This window comes from Ovis canadensis, chromosome 3, assembly GCF_042477335.2.
Source record: "Ovis canadensis isolate MfBH-ARS-UI-01 breed Bighorn chromosome 3, ARS-UI_OviCan_v2, whole genome shotgun sequence".
Lineage (NCBI taxonomy): Eukaryota > Metazoa > Chordata > Mammalia > Artiodactyla > Bovidae > Ovis > Ovis canadensis.
The window spans coordinates 210,674,695-210,702,452 of record NC_091247.1 but is presented as its reverse complement, the minus strand read 5'-3'; the positions used below and the strand labels follow the sequence as shown (position 1 = coordinate 210,702,452).

Here is a 27,758-nt window from a genome sequence, read left to right as displayed (position 1 = left end):
AATGCGAGTTCAGTTTTTAAACTATAAATTTCCAATTATACGGTGGAGGGTGGGGCTTCCCCAGTGAGGCAGTGGTAAAGAATCCCCTTGCCAATGCAAGAGATAAAGAGATCCCTGAGTCGGGAAGATCCCCTGGAGAAGGAAATGGCCACCAGCTCCAGTATTCTCGCCTGGAAAATTCCATGAACAGAGGAGCCTGGAGGGCTACAGTCCATGGGATGGCAAACAGTTGGACACAACTGAGCACACAAAACATATACTTGCTATTTTTTATTTCCAGTTTTCAGAAATAGAGCCCCAAAGATATGAAATAGCAATCTAAAATGATGAGCCCCAGCCGTGAGGAAAGAAAGCAAGAGCTTGGACTGGGGTGGAGTGAGGAGCGAGAAGGTGGGGTAAGGGGACAGGGGTGGAGGCAGCGGGACGGGGAGACCATAGGAGCCCGAGCCTAAGGCTAGGAGCTTGATGGCACGTTTCCTCCTGTAGCAGAAGCTACACTTCCCTCTTCCACTTTTCTTCCTCAGTGGATCAATGGGGGCTGAGTCAGGTAGAAGCCAGTGGCCAGAAATCTTAAGAGAAAACCCCAAATGGAAAGGCATCAGTAACATTTAAATAAGAAGGGGAGTTCAGTCCGTGCAAACGGTTTAAGTAGATAATAAATATTGAAATTTAGTTTAGGTTCAGAAAGTAGAAGAGTTTGCAGACCTTTAAAAGCAAGTTTATTGAATGTCAAAAAAGATAATTTGTAGGACTTCACCTTCCACTTCTTCCCTGGTGGATCAGTCTGTAAAGAATCTGCCTGCAATGCAGGAGACCTAGGTTCGATCCCAGGGTTGGGAAGATCCCCTGGAGGAGGGCATGGCAACCCACTCTAGTATTCTTGCCTGGAGAATTCCATGGACAGAGGAGCCTGGTGGGCTACAGTTGATGGGATCGCAAAGAGTCAGAAATGACAGAGTGACTTTCACACACACACACACAGACACACACACACACACACACGCCTTCCACTGAAGGGGGTGCAGGTTTGATCCCTGGTCAGCGAGCTAAAATCCTACATGCTTTGCTTTGCAGCCAAAAAAAAATGAAAAATCATAAAACAGAAGTAATATTGTAACCAACTCAATAAAGACTTTTTTAAATTTTACTTTACAATACTGTATTGGTTTTGCCATACATCAACATGAATCCGCCATGGGGAAGACTTTTTAAAAGGCCACATCAAAACAAATCTAAGAGAAAAAAAAAAAGAGACTTTAAGGACAGCACTAAATTGGAGAACAGAAGGCAGAGCATGGACCAGGTGCTGATTTAGATTCAATACAATCAGGTGATAACTTTTTAGGAGACTTTTCCAATAAATTTTTTCAATTTTTCTCTTCTCCATCCTTATATTTTTTTCCTAACTGAGATATTATTTCCTGGGTCTTCCCATCTTTTTTACTTCAGTTGTTGGATTAATGCCATAATTATAAATTCAATCATGCTGCTTTATAAATTATTCAATCAGTGAAGTGAATCCTTTTTGAAGCATGTGCATAAAATCAGATGGGTAATAAATCCTTGATCCTAAATTAGGACTTGAAAATTTGAGAAGGTGACTTTGTGATGTATACTTTGAATACATATCAGAAACCACCTTCATTTAAATTTCCATCCTATCCTAATTTGTCTGAGGTTCAATAGCAACATGTATCTCTCTTTTTATTTAAGTTCTGACAATGAATCTTTAATGGTGCCCATGGCTTGTGATACATATGGTACACATTTTACTTTATGTGTATTATGTATTGGTGCACATATTATAATTTATACCAAAATTTTCTTCCTGACTTACAATCTATCCTGACATTTTCAGACTGTTTTGTACAAGAAGTAAAAATACTCAAACTTAACTGAATGTATACTGTTTGTTGTTGTTCAGTCATTCAGTCGTGTCTGACTCTTTGCGACCCCATGGACTGCAGCATGTCCTTCACCATCTCCCAGAGCTTGCTCAAACTCATGTCCATTGAATTGGTGATGACATCCAACCTTCTTATCCTCTGTATATTGCTTGATACCCACTAATTTCATTCATCAAACTAATAATTATTGAGTGTATAATGTAACTAGGTCTCTGCTACACACTGAAGATGGACAGTCACTGAAACCGAGGTGTTTAGTCTATTTGAGAAAATTATAGAAATGATTATAGGTAGTTGTATAGGGGGGAGTGATATGAGTGTGCAGCTTGAAAAGAAAAACACAAAATCAAATCCTGGTACAGGTTGAGGTAGCGTGGACAGGAAAAACAAATTTTTAGAAGTAGCAATTGATTGGAGTCCTAAAGAATTACTAAGAAGGTAACAAAGTTATGGACAGAACAAGCAGTCTTTGTGGCAACAAAAAGCATTGCATTAGGAGGGCAGTGAGAGGAAATGAAACTGAAAAGGTGGCAGGAGTGAGGAAGAGTTTTGTGTTTCTGTAAGCAACCTTATTGTCGCTTCATAGACGATGGAAGCTTACTGGGCTATATAACAATATGAGATTGACTTATTTGCCTTTTAAATATATAACTGATAGCTGTGCAAAAATGGAATTGGCTTTTCAGTTAAGTTCACTCTCTCAGTCGTGTCTGACTCTTTGTGATCCTATGAGCTGCAGCACACCAGGCCTCCCTGTCCAACACCAACTCCCAGAGCCTACCCAAACTCATGTCCGTTGAGTCGGTGATGCCATCCAACCACCTCATCCTCTGTCGTCCCCTTCTTCTCCTGCCCTCAATCTTTCCCAGTATCAGGGTCTTTTCAAATGAGTCAGCTCTTCACATCAGGTGGCCAAAGTATTGGAGTTTCAGCTTCAACATCAGACCTTCCAATGAACACTCAGGACTGATATCCCTTAGGATGGACTTGGGTATCCTTGCAGTCCAAGGGACTCACAGGAGTCTTTTCTGACACCACAGTTCAAAAGCATCAATGCTTCAGTGCTCAGCTTGTTTTATAGTCCAACTCTCACATCCATACATGACTACTAGACAAACCATAGCCTTGATTAGATGGATTTTTGTTGGCAAACTAATATCTCTGCTTTTTAATATGCTGTCTAGGTTGGTCATTACTTTCCTTCCAAGGAGTAAGCATCTTTTAATTTCATGGCTGCAATCACCATCTGCAGTGATTTTGGAGCTCAGAAAAATAAAGTCTGACACTCCTTCCACTGTTTCCCCATCTATTTCCCATGAAGTGATGGGACCAGATGCCATGATCTTCGTTTTCTGAATGTTGAGCTTTAAGCCAACTTTTTCACTCTCCTCTTTCACTTTTATCAAGAGGCTCTTTAGTTCTTCCTCACTTTCTACCATAAGGGTGGTATCATCAGCATATCTGAGGTTATTGCTATTTCTCCCAGAAATCTTGATTCCAGCTTGTGCTTCCTCCAGCCCAGCATTTCTCATGATGTACTCTGGACATAAGTTAAATAAGCAGAGTGACAATATACAGCCTTGACGTACTCCTTTTCCTATTTGGAACCAGTCTGTTGTTCCATGTCCAGTTTGAACTGTTGCTTCCTGACCTGCATACAGGTTTCTCAAGAGGCAGTCAGGTGGTCTGGTATGCCCATCTCTTTCAGAATTTTCCAGTTTATTGTGATCCACACTGTCAAAGGCATTGGCATAGCCAATAAAGCAGGAATAGATGTTTTCTGGAACTCTCTTGCTTTTTTGATGGTCCACCAGATGTTGGCAATTTGATCTCTGGTTCCTCTGCCTTTTCTAAAACCAGCTTGAACATCTGGAAGTTCACGGTTCATGTATTGCTTAAGCCTGACTTAGAGAATTTCAAGCATTACTTTACTAGCATGTGAGATGAGTGCAATGGTGTAGTAGTTTGAGCATTTTTTGGCATTTCCTTTCTTTGAGATTGGAATGAAAACTGACCTTTTCCAGTCCCATGGCCACTGCTGAGTTTTCCAAATTTGCTGACATATTGAGTGCAGCACTTTCACAGCATCTTTTCAGTTCCAAAGCTCTGCTTTTAAATATAAAAGACAAACTGCTGTTTTTTCTTGTTACCCATGTCTACCTCAGAACAGAAACTTAGGTTGCAATTTAGAATCATTGCTAAATACATCAATATAAATTAAAATGACTAAATATATCAATGTTTACATTAATTTTCATATTCAAGTGGCCTTCTGCATCCATGAGTTCCATATCCATAAATTCAACCAACCACTGGTAGAAAGTATTAAAAAACAAAATTTCAGAAAGTTCCAAAAAGCAAACCTTGAATGTGCTGCACACTGGCAACAATTTACATAGTTTTTATATTGTATTTAAGCTATTTGTACATTTGCTTTGAATCAGGTGTCATAAGTAATCTAGAAGTGATTTAAAGTATGGAGGATGTACTGAGATTATATGCAAATTCTAAAGATTTTGATATCCATGGGGTATCCTGAAACCAATCTCCCAGGGATGCTGAGAGACAACTGTATACCCCCAACTTTAACCTTGCTAAAATCCTTGGAATATTTCTTGAGGGAAAATAGCAAAAAGAAAATTCCAACAAAAACTACATGCAATCTGAGTATTTAGATTAATATACTATTTATAATATTTATTTATCAGTCCTGTAACAAAATGTATTTTAATAATGAATATTTTCTTTCAGTAAGAATAACTAAGTAATAAATTTCCCAGTAAAAAGACTATCTTCAATTGAAATAACAATATAGCTATAATGAACATATTTCATTAATTAAATCTTCCACTTTACTCAGTTCTAACAGACTAATTCCAAGATATGCAAAAGTTTACTCTTTGTTTATGAGAGAAAGGACATTTTCCAATTTTATTCCAAACTTAAAATGGCATATATCCATTCTTTTATATTTTGTACTATATTATTTATTAAGCCTTTTAAAATTCTAAACTTTTCCCAAACTTTCTAATTTCACACACTCCCAAGACTGAAATGCCAAGCTCTGCAACCTTAGATGGGGGATTTTTCTGGAATTTAGCTAGAATTTAAATATGTATTTCTATAAAGTTTGCCAGCCAGAATATTTAGGAATATAATCTTGTATTTCCTCTTTCTTTCTCAGTGAATCTGTAGTTGATTTTGTACCTCAAAGACCTTCACTTACCTAACATTGCAGACATTTTTACAAATCTATTTTCTAAAAATAGGAATCAAAACAAAGAGTTTAACATTTAAAACAGAATTAAATACAAATATTCAAAATATTTGTAGAGTGAGTAGCTTTTTTATATATGAATCTCCTATAAATCTAAACTTTGTGTGTAAATTTCAAGTTTGTAAAACATAATTCTTTGGTTTCATAATTGAAATGTTAATCAAGAAGACATATCACTTTCACTTTTTATGTTTTTATTTTTTTATTGAAGTATAATTGCTTTAGAATGTTGTGTTAGTTTCTCTTATACAGTGAAGTGAATCAGCTATATGTATACATATATTCCCACCCTCTGGAGACTCCCTTACACCCAACCCCATTCCACCCCTTTAGTCATCACAGAGCACCAAGCTGAGCAGCCTCTGCTATACAGCAACTTCCCACTAACTATTTTATACATGGTAGTGTATATGTCAATGCTCTCAGTTTGACAAATTATTTTTCAAACACATCATTTTCAACCAGAAAAGAAATGGAGGGGGGTGAAATCTATAATGTGTGTACAAATAGACCTTATTATACACACATTATTTTGTGTTTATGTTCAGTTACTCAGCCCTATTTGACTCTTTGCAACCCCGTAGACCGCAGCACACCAGGGGGCTGTTCTTCCCTGTCCTTCACAGTCTCCCAGTTTTGCTCAAACTCATGTCCATTGAGTTGATGATGTCATCCAACCATTTCATCCTCTGTCACCCCCTTCACCTCCTGTTCTCAATCTTTCCCACTATCAGGGTCTTTTCCAAAGAGATGGCTCTTCCCATTAGGAAGCCAAATTATTGGAACTGCAGCAATAGTCCTTCCAATGACTATTCAGGGTTGACTTCTTTTAAGATTGACTGGTTTGATCTCCTTGAACTCCAAGGGACTCTCAAGAGCCATCTCCCACACCAGAGTTGGAAAGCACAAATTCTTCAGCACTCAGCCTTCTTTACGGTCCAGCTCTCACATCCATACATGACTACTGGAAAAACCATAACTTTGACTATAGGGACCTTTGTAGGCAAAGTGATGTCTCTGCTTTTTAGTGTGCTGTCTAGGTTTGTCATAGCTTTTTTCCAAGGAGCAACCATCTTTTAATTTCACTACCATCTGCAGTGATTTTGGAACCCAAGAAAATAAACTCTTTCAGTGATTCCATTGTTTCCCCATCTACTTGCTATGGAGTGATGGTACTGGAAGGTATGATCTTCATTTTTTGTTTTTTTTTTTTTTGGTTTTTTTTTGGATTTTTATTTTATTTTATTTTATTTTTTTATTTTTTATTTATTTTTTATTTTTTTAAATTTATTTATTTTTTTAATTTTAAAATCTTTAATTCTTACATGCGTTCCCAAACATGACCCCCCCTCCCACCTCCCTCCCCACAACATCTCTCTGGGTCATCCCCATGCACCAGCCCCAAGCATGCTGCATCCTGCGTCAGACATGGACTGGCGATTCAATTCTTACATGATAGTATACATGTTAGAATTCCCATTCTCCCAAATCATCCCACCCTCTCCCTCTCCCTCTGAGTCCAAAAGTCCGTTATACACATCTGTGTCTTTTTTCCTGTCTTGCATACAAGGTCATCATTGCCATCTTCCTAAATTCCATATATATGTGTTAGTATACTGTATTGGTGTTTTTCTTTCTGGCTTACTTCACTCTGTATAATTGGCTCCAGTTTCATCCATCTCATCAGAACTGATTCAAATGAATTCTTTTTAACGGCTGAGTAATACTCCATTGTGTATATGTACCACAGCTTGCTTATCCATTCATCTGCTGATGGACATCTAGGTTGTTTCCATGTCCTGGCTATTATAAACAGTGCTGCGATGAACATTGGGATACATGTGTCTCTTTCAATTCTGGTTTCCTCGGTGTGTATGCCCAGCAGTGGGATTGCTGGGTCATAAGGTAGTTCTATTTGCAATATTTTAAGGAATCTCCACACTGTTCTCCATAGTGGCTGTACTAGTTTGCATTCCCACCAACAGTGTAGGAGGGTTCCCTTTTCTCCACACCCTCTCCAGCATTTATTGCTTGCAGATTTTTGGATCGCAGCCATTCTGACTGGTGTGAAGTGGTACCTCATTGTGGTTTTGATTTGCATTTCTCTAATAATGAGTGATGTTGAGCATCTTTTCATGTGTTTGTTAGCCATCCGTATGTCTTCTTTGGAGAAATGTCTATTTAGTTCTTTGGCCCATTTTTTGATTGGGTCGTTTATTTTTCTGGAGTTGAGCTGCATAAGTTGCTTGTATATTTTTGAGATTAGTTGTTTGTCAGTTGCTTCATTTGCTATTATTTTCTCCCATTCAGAAGGCTGTCTTTTCACCTTGCTTATAGTTTCCTTTGTTGTGCAGAAGCTTTTAATTTTAATTAGATCCCATTTGTTTATTTTTGCTTTTATTTCCAGAATTCTGGGAGGTGGATCATAGAGGATCCTGCTGTGATTTATTTCTGAGAGTGTTTTGCCTATATTCTCCTCTAGGAGTTTTATAGTTTCTGATCTTACATTTAGATCTTTAATCCATTTTGAGTTTATTTTTGTGTGCGGTGTTAGAAAGTGATCTAGTTTCATTCTTTTACAAGTGGTTGACCAGTTTTCCCAGCACCACTTTGTTTGCTGCTCTGTATGAGAGCATAGTCTTCCTCTTTTCTAGCGTGTCTCTGAATATCTTGAGACCAGTTTCACTTTCTCTGCTAGTGTCTTCTTCCACTTTACTCCCCTGAAAATGTCCTCATTTCGCCCACTTAGTACTATTTCTGTAGTCCAGAAATGTTAATATGTTTGCAGGGAAAAGGTCATTGTTTCAGCCACATGGTTTCAGCATCTCCACTCTTGTTGTGGAGTCACCACAGGCTTAGTAACATCTCCCCTGGAAGCCACAGTGTCCACCACAGCCTCAGCCAAGCTAGAGCTTCCTGCGCAGCTACAGGTGTGAGCAGAGTCGCCTGCTGCACACTTCACCCACTCACACACAGTTATCTTTCTCTGTTCTGTTACCAGTTTTTATGTGCATTTAATTCTATTGGTCATATCTCACTTGTAGGTGTTTCCTGAGTGTAGGAGTTACACCACCTCTCATTTCAGTTCCTCATAGCACCTAAGTTCAGTTCAGTTCCACCATCTCATCCTCCATCGTCCCCTTCTCCTCTTATAATTTCATAACTGCAGTCACCATCTACAGTGATTTTGGCCAACTGATATGAGGAGCTGACTCATATGACACTGGGAAAGATTGAAAGCAAAAAGAGAAGGGGATGATAAAGGTCAATATGGTTAGATAGCATCACCAACTCAGTGGACATGAATCTTAGCAAACTCTGGGAGATAGTGGAGGGCAGAGGAGCCTGGTTTATCAGGTTGCAAAGAGTTGGACATGACTTAGCAACTGAACAACAACAAGTGAATGAGAAACTTGAAATGTGACCCTTCCCTCATCTTTACTGTTGCCCTGTGGATGCTTCTTGAATATTACCACTCAAAACTAATATGAATAAAATTACTAATTTCACTGTAGAGGACTTCTCCTCTGCAAATTAAAACAATATCAGATTAAAGTCATTTGCAGAGCATATACAGCTTGAAATCTTTCAAAATATTGTCACTACAACAGGATGATATAAATCTTACTTCTCTCACAAATTCTTTAAAATTACTTGCCATTCTTTCTTTAAAACAAGTACTGTTCAGCACTCAAACAAAATTTCAACTAATAAAATGAAGATAAGAACCACAATCTAGCTATTTATTCTGAATAAAAGTCAAGATAATAAAGATTCATCTTCTGAATTAGGATGTAAAAAAATCTGTAGTGCAAAATTCTTAACTGTGTGGTTTGGTTTGTATCTTCTTAGAAATATAACAGCAGGTGCTTTATCTAAGATTTATTTTTCTGTAAATGGATTGTAAAAGTCCATTTAAAAATATTTATCTGTAGTCAATAAAAAAAATCTTCTATCATGTTGTAGGGATAAGTAATCAAACTTCTCATCAGTCCTGTAGTATTTTGATGATACATTTATGGATACTATCACCAACCTAAAAGAACACTAATTCCCACATGTACTGTCGAGAATATATGACAATTAAGAAAATAAATCTGGATAATCAATTTTTTTCTGTGAATGGATGACAAATTAACACGTCTGTGATTTTTAAAGTTATCAATCAACAGATCCCTCAAACTTAGGATTTATGTATAAAATGTTTTGTGTTCAGTGGGTACATCAATTCTTAGAAAAATTATTAAAAACAAAAGTCACCTGAGAATGGTCAAGTGTAAACTTCTTTAAAATATCTAATATTTATGTAAGCTAATATTATATAGTACTTATCCTCCTTTTCACTACTTTCTACTTTTTTCTTCAAATAAATATACTTATTGTTTGTTACAAGTAAAGAATGCTCTGAAATTTATTGGTACACAGTACCCATTCTAGAAAATAAAGCAGCAGGCCCCAACCTTTTTGGCACCAGGGATGAGTTTTGTGGAAGACAATTTTTCACTCCTTTTTTCTTAAGTGTTGAGGAACAGAAAACTTGCTTTTAATATACAGATCACTGGACAGAAAGGACCTGCTTGTGAATCTGATCCCAGTGAACATAACTCAATGATCCTTATTCACAACTTGACTTTATTGAAATGATGAAATCCTAGACTTCAAGATGAACACATTTTTTAAAAATATAAATTTATTTATTTTAATTGGAGGCTAATTAAGGATGAGCAAATTTTGAATGTGGGAAAGATGTGAGTTGTGTTCACATCTTTCCCACATTGTGTTTCCAAAGTTAGCCACAAAAATCTTTCCTTTTCTCTGCTATGTATCTATGCTTTACCTTCATCAAAGCATGTAGTTTATTTCCCTTCTGCTTGAACTTGTCTTATGGCTTGTGTTAACCAATACCAAGCCTTAAAACTATTTAAATCTTGAGTTACCTATACCATAGAAAAATAAAGACATTTTTGTGACCATATTGATTTAGAAGTACACTGACTAAAAGGGATGTTGGGTGAGCAACAAATTAACCCTTCCTGGACAGGGGGGCCTGGTGTGCTGCAGTCCATGGGGTTGCAAAGAGTCGGACACAACTGAGTGACCAAACTGAACTGAACCCTCTCTCAGTTGTAGGTTTATCGCAACTCATTCTGTTCAATACTATTTTCTTTCTCTTCCATTAGGAGCCCTTTTGACACAATAATCTCTGTCTCAGACACAATTTCCTTGGAAGCCTGACATAACATATTAATAAAATTGAGATTGGGGGGATTTATCAATATATTTTTCTAAATATAATATCCACTAGGATTCCTCTCCTGATTTATTCTTAAATATGAGCGGCACCCCTTATGTGTACTTCCAAGAGAACTTGTTCTTATTCTAATACTGCTATTTTACTGCAAAACTGCAAAGGCCATATAGTCTTTTGAGTTCCCCACTATTTTTATTGAACACAGAATCATTATTCATGATTTTCTAAGGTTGCCAGCATAATGTCACCTGCCATTAATCAGTATACTATGCTTCTGCCAATGCTTCTTAGAGTAGGTCTATGAGAAGATATATGTAGCTACGTGTTTCAGGGCATGAGTTGTGGCATTAAGATGTGCGCATTTGGGAGCTCAGCTCGGTGCTCTGTAGTGACCTAGAGAGGTGGGATTAGGGGCAAAGTGTGTCCGTTAATCACTCAGTCACGTCTGACTCTTTGAGACCCTGTGGACTGCAGTATGCCAGACCTCCCTGTCCATCACCAACTCCCAGAGCTTACTCAAACTCACGTCCATCGAGTCAGTGATGCCATCCAACCGTCTCATTTTCTGCCGTCCCCTTCTCCTCCTGCCTTCAGTCTTTAATGTGTGTATATGTATACCTACAGCTGATTCCCTTTCCTGTATAGCAGAAACACAACAGTGTAAAGCAGTTATACTCCAATAATAAAATTAAAAATAAATTAGAAAAAAACGTATCTGCATTCAAATTCTAGGTCTGTTACTAACTTGTTCTACAACCTTGGAAAGTTAACCACTTCTCTTTTCTATAACATATTGCAATGTACTTCATAGGGTTATCTTGAGAATAAAATTGACTAATGCATGTAGATACTTAGCACTTGACACATAGTAAATTTTAAATATATGCTCAGTATTATTACTTTATCTTAAAATCTCTAGAGTGTCAAAGAATATATTTAATTTGGGGTAACTTTTGTTTGTACAGGAAAAATTAGTGCATAATTATAGGAGCTTTCTAGCAACTATCAGCCAGCATACACCTCTTCTCCTGAGAACATCCCACTCTCCAATACATAGACCAATGGCCAAGGTGATGTGTTTTGGGGGCTTAGCTTTTCCTTAATGTGCCATTATTTACTATTTTTCTTCTACTGAAATTAAATGAGAAGAATCTCTCTCATAATATTCATAATAGAAGCTATAAAATAGGGGCCTGAGAATAGATATTGTCCATGTTTTCTATTATATGGAAGAAATCTAGATTCATGAAACATTTTTGTTTTTTTTTTTTTTTAAAAACCCACCCTGAGACAAGCATAGAGAAGGAATGGATCACCCTGTTAGAGTTCAAGTTCCAGCTCCAGTTTCCCCTGTGGCTAAGCTACTCCATCTCCTTTCTTATGGTTTGTTTATTCAAACTTTCCTTCAATGATAGGGGCCAAGCAAGTATATTTCCAAAAGTTTTCCCTTTTTGCCCACACTAGGTTAAATTCTGTTTCTGTCACTTGTAATTAATAAACTCTACCTGAAATATAACAAGTAAGAAGAAAGGAAGATAGTAAACAAAGAAAAGAGTGTAGGTAATTTGATGAAGAAATAAGGGGAGAGGAAGGAGTGCAATATACAGCCTTGTCGTACTCCTTTTCCTATTTGGAACCAGTCTGTTGTTCCATGTCCAGTTCTAACTCTTGCTTCCTGACCTGCATACAGATTTCTCAAGAGGCAGGTCAGGTGGTCTGGTATTCCCATCTCTTTCAGAATTTTTCACAGTTGATTGTGATCCACATAGTCAAAGGCTTTGGCATAGTCCATTCTGAAGGAGATCAGCCCTGGGATTTCTTTGGAAGGAATGATGCTAAAGCTGAGGCTCCAGTACTTTGGCCACCTCATGCGAAGAGTTGACTCATTGGAAAAGACCCTGATGCTGGGAGGGATTGGGGGCAGGAGGAGAAGGGGACGACCAAGGATGAGATGGCTGGATGGCATCACTGACTCGATGGGCGTGAGTCTGGGTGAACTCCGGGAGTTGATGATGGACAGGGAGGCCTGGCGTGCTGCGATTCATGGGGTCGCAAAGAGTCGGACACGACTGAGCGACTGAACTGAACTGAACTGACTGAAGGAGTGCAAGATAGAAAAAAGGGAGGTAGATTACAAAAGGTTGAAAAGTTAATGTGATGTGTATGGAGAGCATGCATTCAACCTCCATAATTTCTACATTTGCCATCATTATTTACAATAAAAATACCTTTAAATCATACAATGTTTCACAGTTTATAAGAAACTTCAAATTTTCCTTCTCATCTGAAATAGTAGCTAACATCTACTAGACACATTCTTGTCTTTCTCCTAAATGCCTCAAACAGATGATCCTGCCTAATCCTTAAACAGCTATGAGCTTCAGCTATTATCCCCATCTTGTAAATTAGGAAACTGAGACTCATAGAATAACTGGCAGAATCTTAGGTATACTGATAGTGCAGTAGAAGTATTTGAGTCCAGATGGCTCAGACGGTAAAGCGTCTGCCTGCAATGTGGGAGACCTGGGTTCGATCCCTGGATTGGGAAGATCCCCTGGAGAAGGAAATGGCAACCCACTCCAGTACCCTTGCCTGGAAAATCCCATGGATGGAGGAGCTAGTAGGCTACAGTCAATGGGATCACAAAGAGTCAGACACGACTGAGTGACTTCACTTTCTTTTCTATTATCTCTTACAGCAAAACCCTGTCTACCGTACCTGTGACAATAAATCATATGTTATCCTAAATGAAATGAATATTCCTTGATATAAACTTCAAGCTTCAACATTAGGAAGCAACTGAAAAACCCATAAAGAAGACTAAGTGCACAGGACCAGAGTAGTAAGAAGAAAACTAAGAAAGAACCAAAGCTGTTAAAAGTAAAATAATATTGTATCTAAAGATCACAATACTGCTGCTGATGATAAAGTGTCAAGAAGAATGAAATAAGTACCCGGTAAAATTCTACTGATAGATCAAATAGCATGAAATAAAATATTTTATCTCACAAATAACAATTTGAAGTAAATTGAATTTATGAATTAAACTTACTGCCTAAAAGAGACACATAAAAAGATTCAAAGTGGGTGAATGAGTGAATAACAGATAATTAGTGTCAAACAAAAGCAGTACCAATAAAGAAGAGAAAAGAGAAGATGAATAATGACATTCTACGATGATTGAGAAGTGAAAAAGGACATAATCAGTGTAGAAGTTTTGCTCAAGTACAGTTACTGTGAAAAGAAACCTATAGAAGGAGTGATTAGAAGACATGAATATAACAAATAGATGGAGATGTATGGGTATATTTATGGGTTGAAAGTAATGCTCTTTAAGTGGAAGTGGTTGCATGTAGGCGATGGAGGAATTAATGGCGTAACAACTTGAAACTGTGGGGTTTAGGGGAGAACTGACCCCAGTTCTATTTAAAAATAGCCTTTGGCAGGAAGTTTAACTTTTCTAGTAAGATGAGAAGCAAGAAATTTAAGATGCTAAATGAAACTGATATATTGAAAATCTGCTAAGAAGACTTTTGAGAGCAGTTTTGAGAAACAGATAACTTTAGCAATTTGTTTTAATTAATTTAAATTTTTCTGCCTTTTATTATTATTATTCATATTTCTTTGTATTTTTTAAATTTTTGTATGCGATGTTGTAAACCATTTATCACTTATATTCCCCACTATATTTGTTTTACAGGCTTATTTTCATAGGTCATAATTGAAAATAAATAAGTAGATTTTTAAATATAAAAAGACTCCTAAAGACTAAGTATTTATGACAAATATGTTTATTAATTTCATTTGTATAATTCTTAAAAAATCAAAAGGTTCTGAGTGTCTGTGCTTTCTGTGCCACTCTGATATTTTTGCTTTAACTCTAGACTCTGGATTCTTCTTTCATGAAGTCATTTATCAATTTCTGAAAAAAAAAAGAGTTATGAATAATGTAAAGTGACAGTAGAATAAAGACAGGCAGATTGTGAATATGGAATGTTACTGAGATGTGCAAACCTCTTCAGTTTTCTTTTAAGCTTCTTCTTCTGAGTTTTAAGCACAGACAGGCTTCTCACACAGGCACGAGGAAGACACGGTGCAGTTATCTATGTTGACAGTGTGCCCACCTGCATACACACATTTCCCCTGGAAATCCATGCTTGGCTTTGGTAGACGCCACTCACTGTGTTCAAATAAAGTAACATTACTTTAGAACATGATGTGTGAAATTTATTATACCTGGCACTGTAGGGAATTCAGGAGAGTAAAGGCACTCACTCTTCCTCTTTTCAAAGAACTCATACGTTGGTATATATACAAAGAGATAGGCATATGATAAGTAAGTTTCACAAAATGTGTTAATTATTGGTAAGTATTGGCTTCCCTGATAGCTCAGTTGGTAAAGAATCCGCTTGCAATGCGGGAGACCCGGGTTCGATTCCTGGACCTGGAAGATACCCTGAAGAAGGGAAACGCTACCCACTCCAGTATTGTGGCCTGGAGAATTCCATGGACAGTCCATGGGGTCGCAAAGAGTCAGACAGGACTGAGCGACTTTCAATTTTACATTATTGTCCAAAATGTTTGTTCATTTTTTTTCTGTAACTGTTTATGGAAAAATCCAAACAAACTTTTGGCCAACCCCATATTTTATATGTGGGAAAAGGTACACCTGTATAAAGAAGAAGAGACTGCTCCAGCTGGGAAAATTATGGCAATAACAGGGAAGACAGGACATATGATCTGGGATACAGAATTAAGTTTAAGTGCAGATCAGCACAACAACAATATTGTAAAGTAATTAGCCTCCAATTGAAATAATTAATTTTTTAAAAAAGCAGGTGCTCTTTACTTGTAAATATGTTAGATATAAAAGCTAGCCAGAATTATTAACAAAATTTAGAATATATATATGTATATATATATATATGCTATGCATGCATGCTGCTAAGTCGCTTCTGTCTTGTCCGACTCTGTGTGACCCCATAGACGGCAGCCCACCAGGCTCCTCTGTCCACAGGATTCTCCAGGCAAGAATACTGGAGTGGGTTGCCATTTTCTTCTCATATATATATATATATATATATATATACACACACACACACATATATATGTATTTGTGTGTGAGAGAGAGCACGTGCATGTATGTGTGTACGGATCCTTGAACAACGTGGATTTCAACTACTCAGTTCTACTATATGAAGATTTTTTTCAATAGTAAATACTACAGTATTACAGGGTCCATGGCTAGTTTAACATGTAGTTTTAAAGAACCAGCTAAAACTTCTAAGCAGATTTTCTTCTACATGGAGGACTTGGTGCCCCTGACCCCCACCCATGCTCTACATTGTTCAAGGATCAACTGTATATGTATTATTCTGGGACAGTTGCCTCTGCTCTGATACATTCATCTCACTTCAATTTATAAAATCACCACTGGTAGAAATGCTAGTGGGCAGATGCTACCAAACATTCTGGTTGAATTTAATCCTTTACTAAAGATCTAGGTTATACAGAATTTTTTTTTTTTTAGACAATGTCAATAAAATGGCTTTCATCCACTCTAGAGCAAAACTGTTTGTTTAGTACTATCTGAAAAAACAGGCAAAGCTTATTTACTGAATTGTTAAAGGCATAGTACAATTCTTTTAAAAATACCAAAGGAACTAGAAAGAAATTCTGAGCTATGTTTGGAAAATTAAATTGCCAAAATAGTTCATATGTTATTTCATTTATTAATTCACCATATCTATTGAATGTTCTATGTTCCAAACATTGTACAAGGTTTGAAGCAGAGTGAACCTTTCAACTCACAAAATTCCAATAATTAAAATGATCAACCATAAAAGTTAAAATAGATTAAAAATTTGATGCATTAGTACAGCAATTTCAGGAAAATATTCACATATGTTTACACAAAAAATATTCATAAAAACTGTGAAACATTTAAGGGACATATATGATGACTAAAATTATTTAAATATTAAATTTTAGTATGTGATAAATGATATTAAAACAAGTGATAAAGGCGAGGGAGGAGGGAGGGGGGCTCAGGATGGGGAACATGTGTATACCTGTGGTGGATTCATGTTGATGTATGGCAAAACCAATACAATATTGTAAAGCAATCAACCTCCAATTAAAATAAATAAATTTATATTAAAAAATGAATAATTTAAGCAGTACTCTGACAATTGATTGCCTAATTGAAATACACATAGAGAGACAGATATAATTACATCTACATTTGAACATACATGTACATGCCTCAGCTTTCTCCTTCACGCATTTATGTGTTAAGATAAATTTCAAATGAATAAACAATCTCATTTTATTTAAATATTAATCATCTGTTCATGTGATAAAAGCAAATAAACTTAAAGAACAAATTATTAAAGGAAAAAAGGAAAGCTGTGCCTGCAAGAGAAGTTACAAACAATATACCAGAAATCTTAAAAGAAATAAAAAGATAAACAGGATAAAACTGTCAAAGGTATTGATATTATAAGTTAGAAGAAAAACAACCTTACTAAACAGTAATATAACCTAATGGAACAAAGTAAAAATAATTGGCTATCAAGATTATCAATCTTATTCTTAGATTGGCACATGGTGATGAAAGAGCTTGAAATATTTTTTCCTGACATAGTTGTCTAAGGCAGTGTTTCTGAATAACAACTGAAAAATATGCCTTTAAAACCAAAAAATAGGCCCATATTATTTGGATGAGAAATGACCAATCTATACTTGTTCCCAATAAAAATACCAGAGAGGTACTCAGATTCATACTTTTGATATTCTTTCCTATAATTATATTTCTTATTTGAAATTATAATAATTCAGGTCATCTAATAATAAGGATATACTTACTATTAATTATAAAATATCTAAATGACAATGATTTACAAAATTGCTGACAATATAATATGAAATAACAAAAGCGAGAAGTAAAGAGGACTAAATTTGGTCCCTAATAATCTCTATTTCCTCAAAACTCTTTAGGCCAGACATTGGAACAGGAGTAAGGCATTGGATTATGTAGCAGAAACTTACAGGCCAGAAGGACGAGAACCATCCTCCCACTTCCATTCATTGTCCTCTTCCTTATAAGACAGGCCAAGCCAAGTGTGGTTTACTGCAAGTAACTTCAGAATACACTGCATGGAAACAGAATGCACAAAGCTATTAACGCTAAAAGTCCACTAGACATAAAAATACAAAACTTGTGTCTCAGTTCAGTTCAGTTCAGTCACTCAGTTGTGTCCAACTCTTTGTGACCCCATGGACTGCAGCATGCCAGGCTTCCCTGTCCTGTGTCTAAAAAGAATCTAAAAAACTTGTATCTAAAGAATCATTTTTAAAAATGCAGTATATATATGCCCACTGATAAACACTGAAAGCATATTTGAGTTCTTCAGTGTCTGTGCATTTTCTCAAGCCAGGAATTAAACACACACACACACACACACACACACACACACACAAGAAAGTTAATCATTTTTTTCGTTTGTTTTTTAGCTTAGTCCCAGTAATGAAAAGGGTTTTTATTTCCTCAGTGTATTTTAGAAATATTTAAGTTGTAAAAAGAAAGGGCACAGTGTTAACTGTATTTTAATTCATCTACTTTTTTAAACTTACACAATTTTTTTAAATTTATTGCACAAATACATGCACTTGGTTTTAGAAGTCAAGTGATGCGAAATATATATATATAGCCATTCCTCTTTCACTAAATGCCTTTCTCCAGAGGCAATTTGTCCTATGACTTTCTATTTTATAAAGCCAGAATTTTTAGTCTCATGCTCTATTTTCTCACCTCCTGTCTCCTTTTGATATAGCTACTTCATAATTTTTGGCTTGTGTTTCAATACTTTCCAGTTCAGTTCAATTGCTCAGTCGTGTCCAACTCTTTGTGACCCCATGAATCGCAGCACTCCAGGCCTCCCTGTCCATCACCAACTCCCGGAGTCCACCCAAACCCATTTCCATTGAGTCGGCAACGCTATCCGGCCATCTCATCCTCGGTCGTCCCCTTCTCCTCCCGCCCCCAATCCCTCCCAGCATCAGGGTCTTTTCCGATGAGCCAACTCTTCGCATGATGTGGCCAAAGTATTGGAGTTTCAGCTTCAGCATCAGTCCTTCCAATGAACACCTAGGACTGATCTCCTTTAGGATGGACTGGTTGGATCTCCTTGCAGTCCAAGGGACTCTCAAGAGTCTTCTCCAACATCACAGTTCAAAAGCATCAGTTCTTCGGTGCTCAGCTTTCTTCACAGTCCAACTCTCACATCCATACATGACTACTGGAAAAGCCATAGCCTTGACTAGATGGACCTTTGTTGGCAAAGTAATATCTCTGCTTTTCAATATGCTATCTAGGTTGGTCATAACTTTCCTTCCAAGGAGTAAACGTCTTTTAATTTCATGGCTGCAGTCACCATCTGCAGTGATTTTGGAGCCCCCAAAAATAAAGTCTGACACTGTTTCCACTGTTTCCCCATCTATTTCCCATGAAGTGATGGGACCAGATGCCATGATCTTTGTTTTCTGAATGTTACGCTTTAAGCCAATTTTTCACTCTCCACCTTCACTTTCATCAAGAGGCTTTTTAGTTCCTCTTCACTTTCTGCCATGAGGGTGGTGTCATCTGCATATCTGAGGGTTAATATTATTTTTTTATCCAAATACTAAGTGATGATCTAACAGAAAAATTTCTGTTGAAGAGGACACCAAACCAATATATGAATCACTTTTTTTTTTAACATTTATTCAACTCTGTGCCTGTTCTTAGAGCTTGAGATATACCATTGAACAAAAATGAGAAAAATCCCTGCTTTGGGGGGTTGTAGGCCAGATAGAAGTTAACAACATACATATAAATGATATGATATATAAGAAGGTGACAAGTGCTATAAAAATTAGAACAGGGTAAGAATGCCCACAAGTAAAGTGGAGTGGTCGAGGGGTGGGGTGGGCACTGATACACAATTTTAAGTAGGGGTGTCAGGGCAGGTCTCATTAAGAAGGTGACAAGTGTATAAACAGTTGAAGGAAATGAAGTAGTTCACCATGGTTGTACCAGAGAGAAGAATATTACATGCAGTGAAGTGAAAGTATTAGTTGCTCAGTCATGTCAGACTCTTTGCGACCTCAAGGACTATAACCTACCAGGTTCCTCTGTCCATGGAATTCTCCAGACAAGAATACTGGAGTGGGTTGCCATTCCCTTCTCTAGGGGATCCTCTCAACCCAGGGATAGAACCTAAGTCTCTTGCACTGCAGGCAGATTCTTTACCCTCTGAGACACCAGGGAAGAGGGAACAGAAAATGCCGTTTCCGCAATGAATGCATGTGTGTATGTTAGGAAAGAAAGATGGGGCACTCAAGGGAAAGAAGAGTGGAAATGCAGCAGGAGAGTGCCCCTTACCCTGATTTCCGAGCTGCCGGTGAGCCCTTCCTTCCACTGGTGGTTACTACACATTTATATCCCAGAAGTAAAGAATGAAATGCAATCTCACCATCAATCTACTCCTTTCTGTCTTTAAAAATGTAGCATTCAAGGAGACACAAAGCTCTGAACACTCCGACCAAGAAACCGTTTTCACAGTCTGGTGGTAGCAGTGGTCTCTGTGCTGCACCCAGTGACTCAGAGGAGATCCACACCCGTCTCCTAGGAAAGAAAATATAAATCAGAGCCCACAGACCCTCCCAAACAAGGCCTTATGTCTTCACACTCCCCTGCTTAAAAGAATGAGGTCGTTATTAAAAATTATTGTCAACTCAGAATTGTCTCACTTCCAAATTACCTCCTTTTGCATTTAGTTCTTGTAGAGCCTCACTCATGTTCTCATTCTGGTTTTGGAGCTTCTCTAGGATTTCTGTATAAGATAAGACTTAACATTAGAGATGACCACACATTTCATCTGATTTTGTACTGTTTCAAGTCATAATAATAACAATGGTCCAGAGGCACAGTGTGCAAATAGTTTTAGTTCAGTTCCCTTCCCTACTTAATTAGCTTCATCTCTGCCTGAAGTAATTAGGTGCTTAGAAATTAGCCTTTTAAAATGCACAATTTAATGATTATAGTCAGCAGTACTGTATTATAAGCTCAAAATTGCTAAAGAAATAGATCTCAATTATTGTCAACACAAAAAATGAATTGACAACTTGTGTCATAATAAAGGCATAAGCTAATGCTATTATAGTAACCATATTGCGATATACAAATGTTTCAAAACCACATGTTGTACAGCCCAAATTACACAAAGTTTTGCCATACATCTTGTAAAGTAAAAAAATAAATAAATAAAATTTTAAAATAAATAAATAAAATTAAAAATAAAAGTATATTGATGAAAAATTTTTTAAAAAATTACACAAAGCTACGCATTAATCACATTCCAATAAAAAAAGAAACCGGGCTTTTAGCATGATGCATACTAATGGACTCTCAGGTTGTTCATTTAATTATTCAATATAGGTTCAATATCTCAAAGGAAAAAACTAACATTTTAGTGCAAGGCCTTTGTAAAATACTTATCTACACTATTTTTATATTAAAATTTTATTAGCATAAAAGGAGCCTTACGATAATTATTATAAACACCCCCTCCTTAGGAGGCATTTACAAACTATGAAAATACCATTGATTTCCAGATATTTGTATTCTTCCATTTTCATGCTCCCTGAACATTTTGTACATACCTCTACTGCACACTTTGAAACTTTTGTTTATGTTTGGTTTATATATTTTCTCTAAGCTTCCCAAGGGCAGGGTTCATATTGTATTTATCACTGATCACCAGCCAAGTGGCTGGCACCTGATGTGCATTGAATAAATGTGAATGCTTAACTGAGTAAACAAGTTAGTCAACTAATACAAGAGGATATATTTGGTAAATATGGGACTCCTGCAGTTTCAGAAGATCAATGAAGAATTAAAAAAAAAAAGCCATCAAAACCACCACGCTGCTGTATAAACTCCTTTTTTATTATATGAAGTGAAGAAGTGAAGTCTCTTAGTCGTGTCCGACTTTTTGCGACCCTGTGTACTGTAGCCCACCAGGCTCCTCTGTCCAGGCAAGAATACTGGAGTGGGTTGTCATTTCCTTCTCCAAGGGATCTTCCCGACCCAGGGATCAAACCCAGGTCTCCCGCATTGCAGGCAGATGCTTTAACCTCTGAGACACCAGGGAAGCCCTTTTTATCCAATCATTTTACAGCTGCAACAAGAAAAACAAGTCTAGCATTCTGTAAAGATAATTTGTTCTAGTTCTAAAATTACCTTTATTTTGGTCAAGAACTTTTTGAACCTGAAGAAATATTTCCTCTTTGTTTTCAAAAGACTCAATCCATTGGTTAAGGCTCTTCATCTTGCTCTCTGATTCCTGAACACTTTGAAAATCTAGAACAAGAATTCCAGATAAGTATAAAACACATGCTCAGTTATGAAAGGTACAGAGACTGTGAAGCTTATTTTTATAACATTTCCTTAATAAAGTTCCCAACAAATGTTTTAACAACTATAATAAGATATTTAACCAAATATGATTTCATTTATCCACTGTTACTTTTATTTTTTTTTAAGACTTCAGAAAGATGTTTATTTTTTTTTAATTTTAGTTTTTTATTTTTTAAATTTTAAAATCTTTAATTCTTACATGCATTCCCAAACATGAACCCCCCTCCCACCTCCCTCCCCATAACATCTTTCTGGGTCATCCCCATGCACCAGCCCCAAGCATGCTGCATCCTGCGTCAGACATAGACTGGCGATTCAATTCACATGATAGTATACATGTTAGAATGTCATTCTCCCAAATCATCCCACCCTCTCCCTCTCCCTCTGAGTCCAAAAGTCCGTTATACACATCTGTGTCTCTTTCCCTGTCTTGCATACAGGGTCGTCATTGCCATCTTCCTAAATTCCATATATATGTGTTAGTATACTGTATTGGTGTTTTTCTTTCTGGCTTACTTCACTCTGTATAATCGGCTCCAGTTTCATCCATCTCATCAGAACTGATTCAAATGAATTCTTTTTAACTGCTGAGTAATACTCCATTGTGTATATGTACCACAGCTTGCTTATCCATTCATCTGCTGATGGACATCTAGGTTGTTTCCATGTCCTGGCTATTATAAACAGTGCTGCGATGAACATTGGGGTACATGTGTCTCTTTCAATTCTGGTTTCCTCGGTGTGTATGCCCAGCAGTGGGATTGCTGGGTCATAAGGTAGTTCTATTTGCAATATTTTAAGGAATCTCCACACTGTTCTCCATAGTGGCTGTACTAGTTTGCATTCCCACCAACAGTGTAGGAGGGTTCCCTTTTCTCCACACCCTCTCCAGCATTTATTGCTTGAAGATTTTTGGATCGCAGCCATTCTGACTGGTGTGAAGTGGTACCTCATTGTGGTTTTGATTTGCATTTCTCTAATAATGAGTGATGTTGAGCATCTTTTCATGTGTTTGTTAGCCATCCGTATGTCTTCTTTGGAGAAATGTCTATTTAGTTCTTTGGCCCATTTTTTGATTGGGTCGTTTATTTTTCTGGAATTGAGCTGCATAAGTTGCTTGTATATTTTTGAGATTAGTTGTTTGTCAGTTGCTTCATTTGCTATTATTTTCTCCCATTCAGCCCAGAGATAAATCCACACACATATGGACACCTTATCTTTGACAAAGGAGGCAAGAATATACAATGGAGTAAAGACAACCTCTTTAACAAGTGGTGCTGGGAAAACTGGTCAACCACTTGTAAAAGAATGAAACTAGATCACTTTCTAACACCGTACACAAAAATAAACTCAAAATGGATTAAAGATCTAAATGTAAGATCAGAAACTATAAAACTCCTAGAGGAGAACATAGGCAAAACACTCTCAGACATAAATCACAGCAGGATCCTCTATGATCCACCTCCCAGAATTCTGGAAATAAAAGCAAAAATAAACAAATGGGATCTAATTAAAATTAAAAGCTTCTGCACAACAAAGGAAAATATAAGCAAGGTGAAAAGACAGCCCACTGTTACTTTTAAAGTCTACACCTAAATCTAGAATATTATCCTAATTCCTTGTAAGATTGAACATATGCTTATATTAACAGAACAATGCTTCAGATGATTAAAACAGATGACAACTACAAAAGCCAAGTCTCAAATAAATCTTGTGGCATCATGACTTGATGTAATGTGTAGAATTTCACTTTCTAATCAAATCTTAAAATTCTGAATTTCAAACTAACGTTATCAGTGTGAAAACACTATACTTAAATAGTTGTGAACAATTTTAATACTAATTAGAATATTCTGTTGATCTAATTTATGATGCTGGCTAAATGGGCAGTATGAAGAAATAGTAAAAGAAGTTACTTTTTATTTTCAGAGTAAAGATGTTACACATTCACTCAGCTTGATATCTTAGTAGGTTGTAATCTTCAAAATAATACAGAATAAATCACTACTATTAATATCTTCTGCAGTAATTTCAATAATATAATCTCCTTGGGAAAAAATGATTATTGAGAGCTCACAAGGTTAAATTCATTCATAAAATAAAAAGTGTAATATTTTTATATCATTTTTTTCCTGTTCTCCATTCAGTATGGCAATAAAACATTTACCAAAAACTATTATCTGGAAATGATTTAAAGAAACATGATAATCTGACAAACAGTCTATTATTTCTTTTTCTCCAATTAATTGGACTTACAGTGGTAACCAAAGAATCCACACAGCATCAAAAGCAGCAGGCTGAAGATTCCCAGGATCACAGGAATTATTCCATAGAGAGAGAAGGAAAAACGAGAAGCTAAGAAACAGAGTGAGTGAAAAATCAGAGATAAAGTAAGCTCCTGTTATTTGAAAGATTAATATCATTATTTTAATGTTATTGGTTAAGTGCTGTATATTTTATGAAAAATAATACCCAGTGTGTGAATTACTATAAAGTATTAGGCTGAATAAGAGAGGAAAAAATATTTTAGAGGAATTACAGAAAATAATTAATGTAGAAGACCTGATTTCTATCCTGAAAGGCTCGCTTACAAGGTTGGCCATGGCTGGGATCTGGAAACCTAGATTTCAGTAGAGTTTCCACACCCACTAATTGTTAGGAATGGCTCACCTTGTCTTCTCTGTTTGTACAAACAATATAGCTTTGCTTCTCTTTGGGAAGTCTGGAATTTTGTTACATGCCAACCAGATGCTACCTATGGGATTAACCCCCTAATAAATACTCTGAACATTGATTCTCTAATGAGTTTCCCTGGTTGTCAACATTTGACACATTGTCATGATGTATTGCTGGGGGAATTCCTGTGACCTGTGTGACTCTACTGGGAGAGGAGTCTAGGAAGGTTGAGCCTGGTCTTCCCCACACTTCACTGCATGCACCTTTCCCCTTTGCTGATTATGTTTGTTATCCTTCCATTGTCATAAATCTCAGCTACAAGTGCAACTCTATAGGGTTCTGTGAGTTCTCCTAGTGAATCATTAAACCTGAGCATATCTTTGGGGACTTACAGTGCAGGTAAAAAATTTACATACAGGTATTATTAAAATTATCCTTAAATATTAGGTACAAACTTTCAATTCAGACTACATTACCGTCATTAATACAATCAGATAGAGAAATGCTTATTGATATTAAATCGGTGCTATTATTAAGATAGAACTCTTTTTTTTTTTTTAACTTGATGACCTGTAGTAGATTCCCTTGATGTGTGCATGCTAAGTCACTTCAGTCATGTCGGACTCTTTGCGACCCTATGGACTGTAGCCCATCAGGCTCCTCTGTCCATGAGATTCTCCAGGGAAGAATACTGGAGTGGGTTATCATCCCTCTTCCAAGGAATCTTCCTGACCCAGGGTACCTGAATCTCTTACATCTCCTGCATTGGCAAGCAGGTTCTTTACCACTAGTACCACCTGGAAAGCCCCATTCATAAAGAATTACAGTAAATCTTAATGACTGTTTTAAAGGGACAATATTTGGCTTTAGATGAAACAATACCTATAATTTATTCAATTTCACAAAAGTATATGCTTCTTCCCCACATTCTAGAAATTAAACTTTCAGAGATCATTGTTAACAATCTTTTGTTGGTAAGTTTATTTCCCTCCAAAACAAATGTATAAACTCTAGTGTTAAAAAAAAGTATTTCTTTTTTTTTTGTACTTCAAAAACAAAGAATTGTACTTTTGAAACAAAATGAAAAGCTCCCATAAAAAAAGAATAGTTATTTTTATAACTAATATCCAAATCATTTATTTAACTTTCTGTATAATATAACCTGGTGGTTATCAACCAGAGGAAAGTTTAACCCCCAGAGGACAATATCAAATATTTGGAGACATTCTTGATGTGATAATTGAGGGTCAGGCAGTACTGATATCTAGTGCATAGATGTCAAAAAGATGCTAAACATCCTACAATCACTAACCAATGCCCCATAACCAAGAGTCGTCTAGCCCAAAATGTCCTTAGAGCGGAGGTTGAGAAACTCTCCTCTATTAAATGATGTTGGTTAATTATGATCAAAAAGAGGCATCATGCAATAGGGTTTTAGCTTTCTTTGTCTTTTTTACAAATTTTCTGAGTTTTAAACCTTGGTCAAGTTCTCTGTTTCATGTAAGAAAACAATTCTAAATTTGGACCATGGCTTCTTCCGTCTTTAACTATGCTTCTTCGTATATGAAAACTTCACAACTCTGTCAGAAAATACGCTTTTGTTTTACTCCTATGTATGTTCCAAACATTCTTGTCTCTATATTTTTTCTAAATTTTAAAATTTCCAAATAGTAACAATTAGAGAAACATAAAATGGAAGGTGTACCTAAGGATAACAAAGAGAGGCCATAAATGAATGAACTCTAGTGTATCTACTTTACCGTCCACATTGGTATGCTCAGGAATTGGGCCCCATTCATCCTCAGGAGGAGGAGGAAGGGCGAGAGATGGTTCCAAGTCCACAATAGGGATGGTCTCTGTCTGCTCTGTATTTTCTTTTAACACAGAAAATATATCATAACTTTACAACTTTGTAAAACAAATGAGATTAGAATTTGAGAACCATTACTATGTCCAAAGGTCCCTAGAAATACAAACATTATAGAAATAAAATCAAAGATACTCAAATCACATTTCCACTCAACAGCCCATCCAGCTTCCCAATACTTTTAGGAAAGTATTTAAGCTGGTTGATTACACTTTGGACCGAGTCAAGAAATAAGATAATTATTTTTAAAAATATATTTAAAAGCACTCTTTCAGGCAATCTGGGAAATGTTACAAATATAATGCTCCTAGAATAATCACAACTAGCATTATATCAAATAAAAACAACCAAAATTGTATTTTCATTAAAATGGCATAGGTCATTTAGATTTAAAAAGAAAACATACCTGGAGGTTGTTCACAGTCTGAAGCATCTGACATTCTAGAGCCTTTTGGATTATTTATTTATCCCAAGTGTGAAGAAGAGCTTACAAAGATGTTGGCAGGTGAATGAAGAGTTATCTCTTCCACTTTCTTCCTAGAGTTGATGAGAAGACCACACATAGCCTCAGGTGGGGCAGCTACTTACATTTCATACAACTGTATGAAACTAACTAAATTTGGCAAAAAAAAAAAAAACCCCACAGAGGAAATGTGAATCTATAACTGGATATTTTCTAATAGGTATACAGAAATAAAGTCACCCCTACTTAACTAAACTATATACCACAAGCCATTAAGTATCATCTGGTTTACTTAGCTAATAGTCCATCACTCCAGAAATTAATTAGGAAAAGCCACTATCATAAATAATAAAACTGAGTATTCTAGAGTGAAATGTTTCATGAAACTTGAGTATGAAGTAAAGGAAGATACAAATATAAAGAAACTAATTAGAAAAAGGAATAACACTGGAAATGACATCTGTTCATCAAAGGTAAATTTAAATGACTGCCTACATAGAATGGCACTTGAAGATGGAAATCACAAAATAAAATCTGTATGTCCAAATAGTGACAGATTGGCTTAAAGTTTTTTGATACTACCCCCACCACCCAACTTTGTTTCAAAGGGAAAGCAATTTCTATTCATATAAATATGGTTGGGTTAGCCACTGAAATAAACCTTTTACTCTTCACTGCTCAACTGAAAAAAACATTCAATATTTTCAGTGGGAATAAATAGATACTGTACACAAACAAAAATAGACATAAGATTTTTCTCATTGGGTTTATAACCTCATAGAAACTATGTTCAAGTCTGGTTGAAACCACACACGACACCTCAGATACGGGCAGTGGTCATGTTTCCCATCCTCCT

At 36.4% G+C, this 27,758-nt stretch overlaps 1 protein-coding gene across 2 annotated transcripts; it reads right to left on the bottom strand.

Moving 5' to 3' along the window:
* Positions 1-14,210: 14,210 nt before the first annotated feature.
* Positions 14,211-27,528, bottom strand: LOC138435972 (natural killer cells antigen CD94-like). 2 transcript variants are annotated; one of them, XM_069581307.1, is made up of 10 exons: positions 27,398-27,528; positions 26,846-26,976; positions 26,333-26,446; positions 24,153-24,251; positions 21,720-21,839; positions 20,239-20,310; positions 19,951-20,102; positions 17,486-17,589; positions 14,450-14,615; positions 14,211-14,357 (listed from the first exon to the last, which is right to left on the bottom strand). In XM_069581307.1, exons 2-9 carry the CDS (start codon positions 26,877-26,879, stop codon positions 14,486-14,488), a joined length of 825 nt encoding a protein of 274 aa, XP_069437408.1. In that variant the 5' UTR covers positions 26,880-26,976; positions 27,398-27,528; the 3' UTR covers positions 14,211-14,357; positions 14,450-14,485. The 2 variants fall into 2 exon arrangements, with proteins under 2 accessions (XP_069437408.1, XP_069437409.1); XM_069581308.1 differs by lacking the exons at positions 20,239-20,310; positions 27,398-27,528 and having other exon boundaries at positions 26,846-27,042.
* Between the last annotated feature and the right edge of the window lie 230 nt (positions 27,529-27,758).

Excerpts from the sequence above, each read along its gene's own strand:
- LOC138435972 (XM_069581307.1), bottom strand. The coding sequence starts at position 26,879 with ATGTCAGATGCTTCAGACTGTGAACAACCTCCAG. Across the intron at positions 17,590-19,950 it reads CAGAAAGGAGTAGATTGATG|TGTATTCTGAAGTTACTTGC; the intron begins GTGAGATTGCAT and ends GTTTCCATGCAG. Across the intron at positions 14,616-17,485 it reads GGTTCTCGTCCTTCTGGCCT|TGAGTGGCGTCTACCAAAGC; the intron begins GTAAGTTTCTGC and ends ATTTGAACACAG.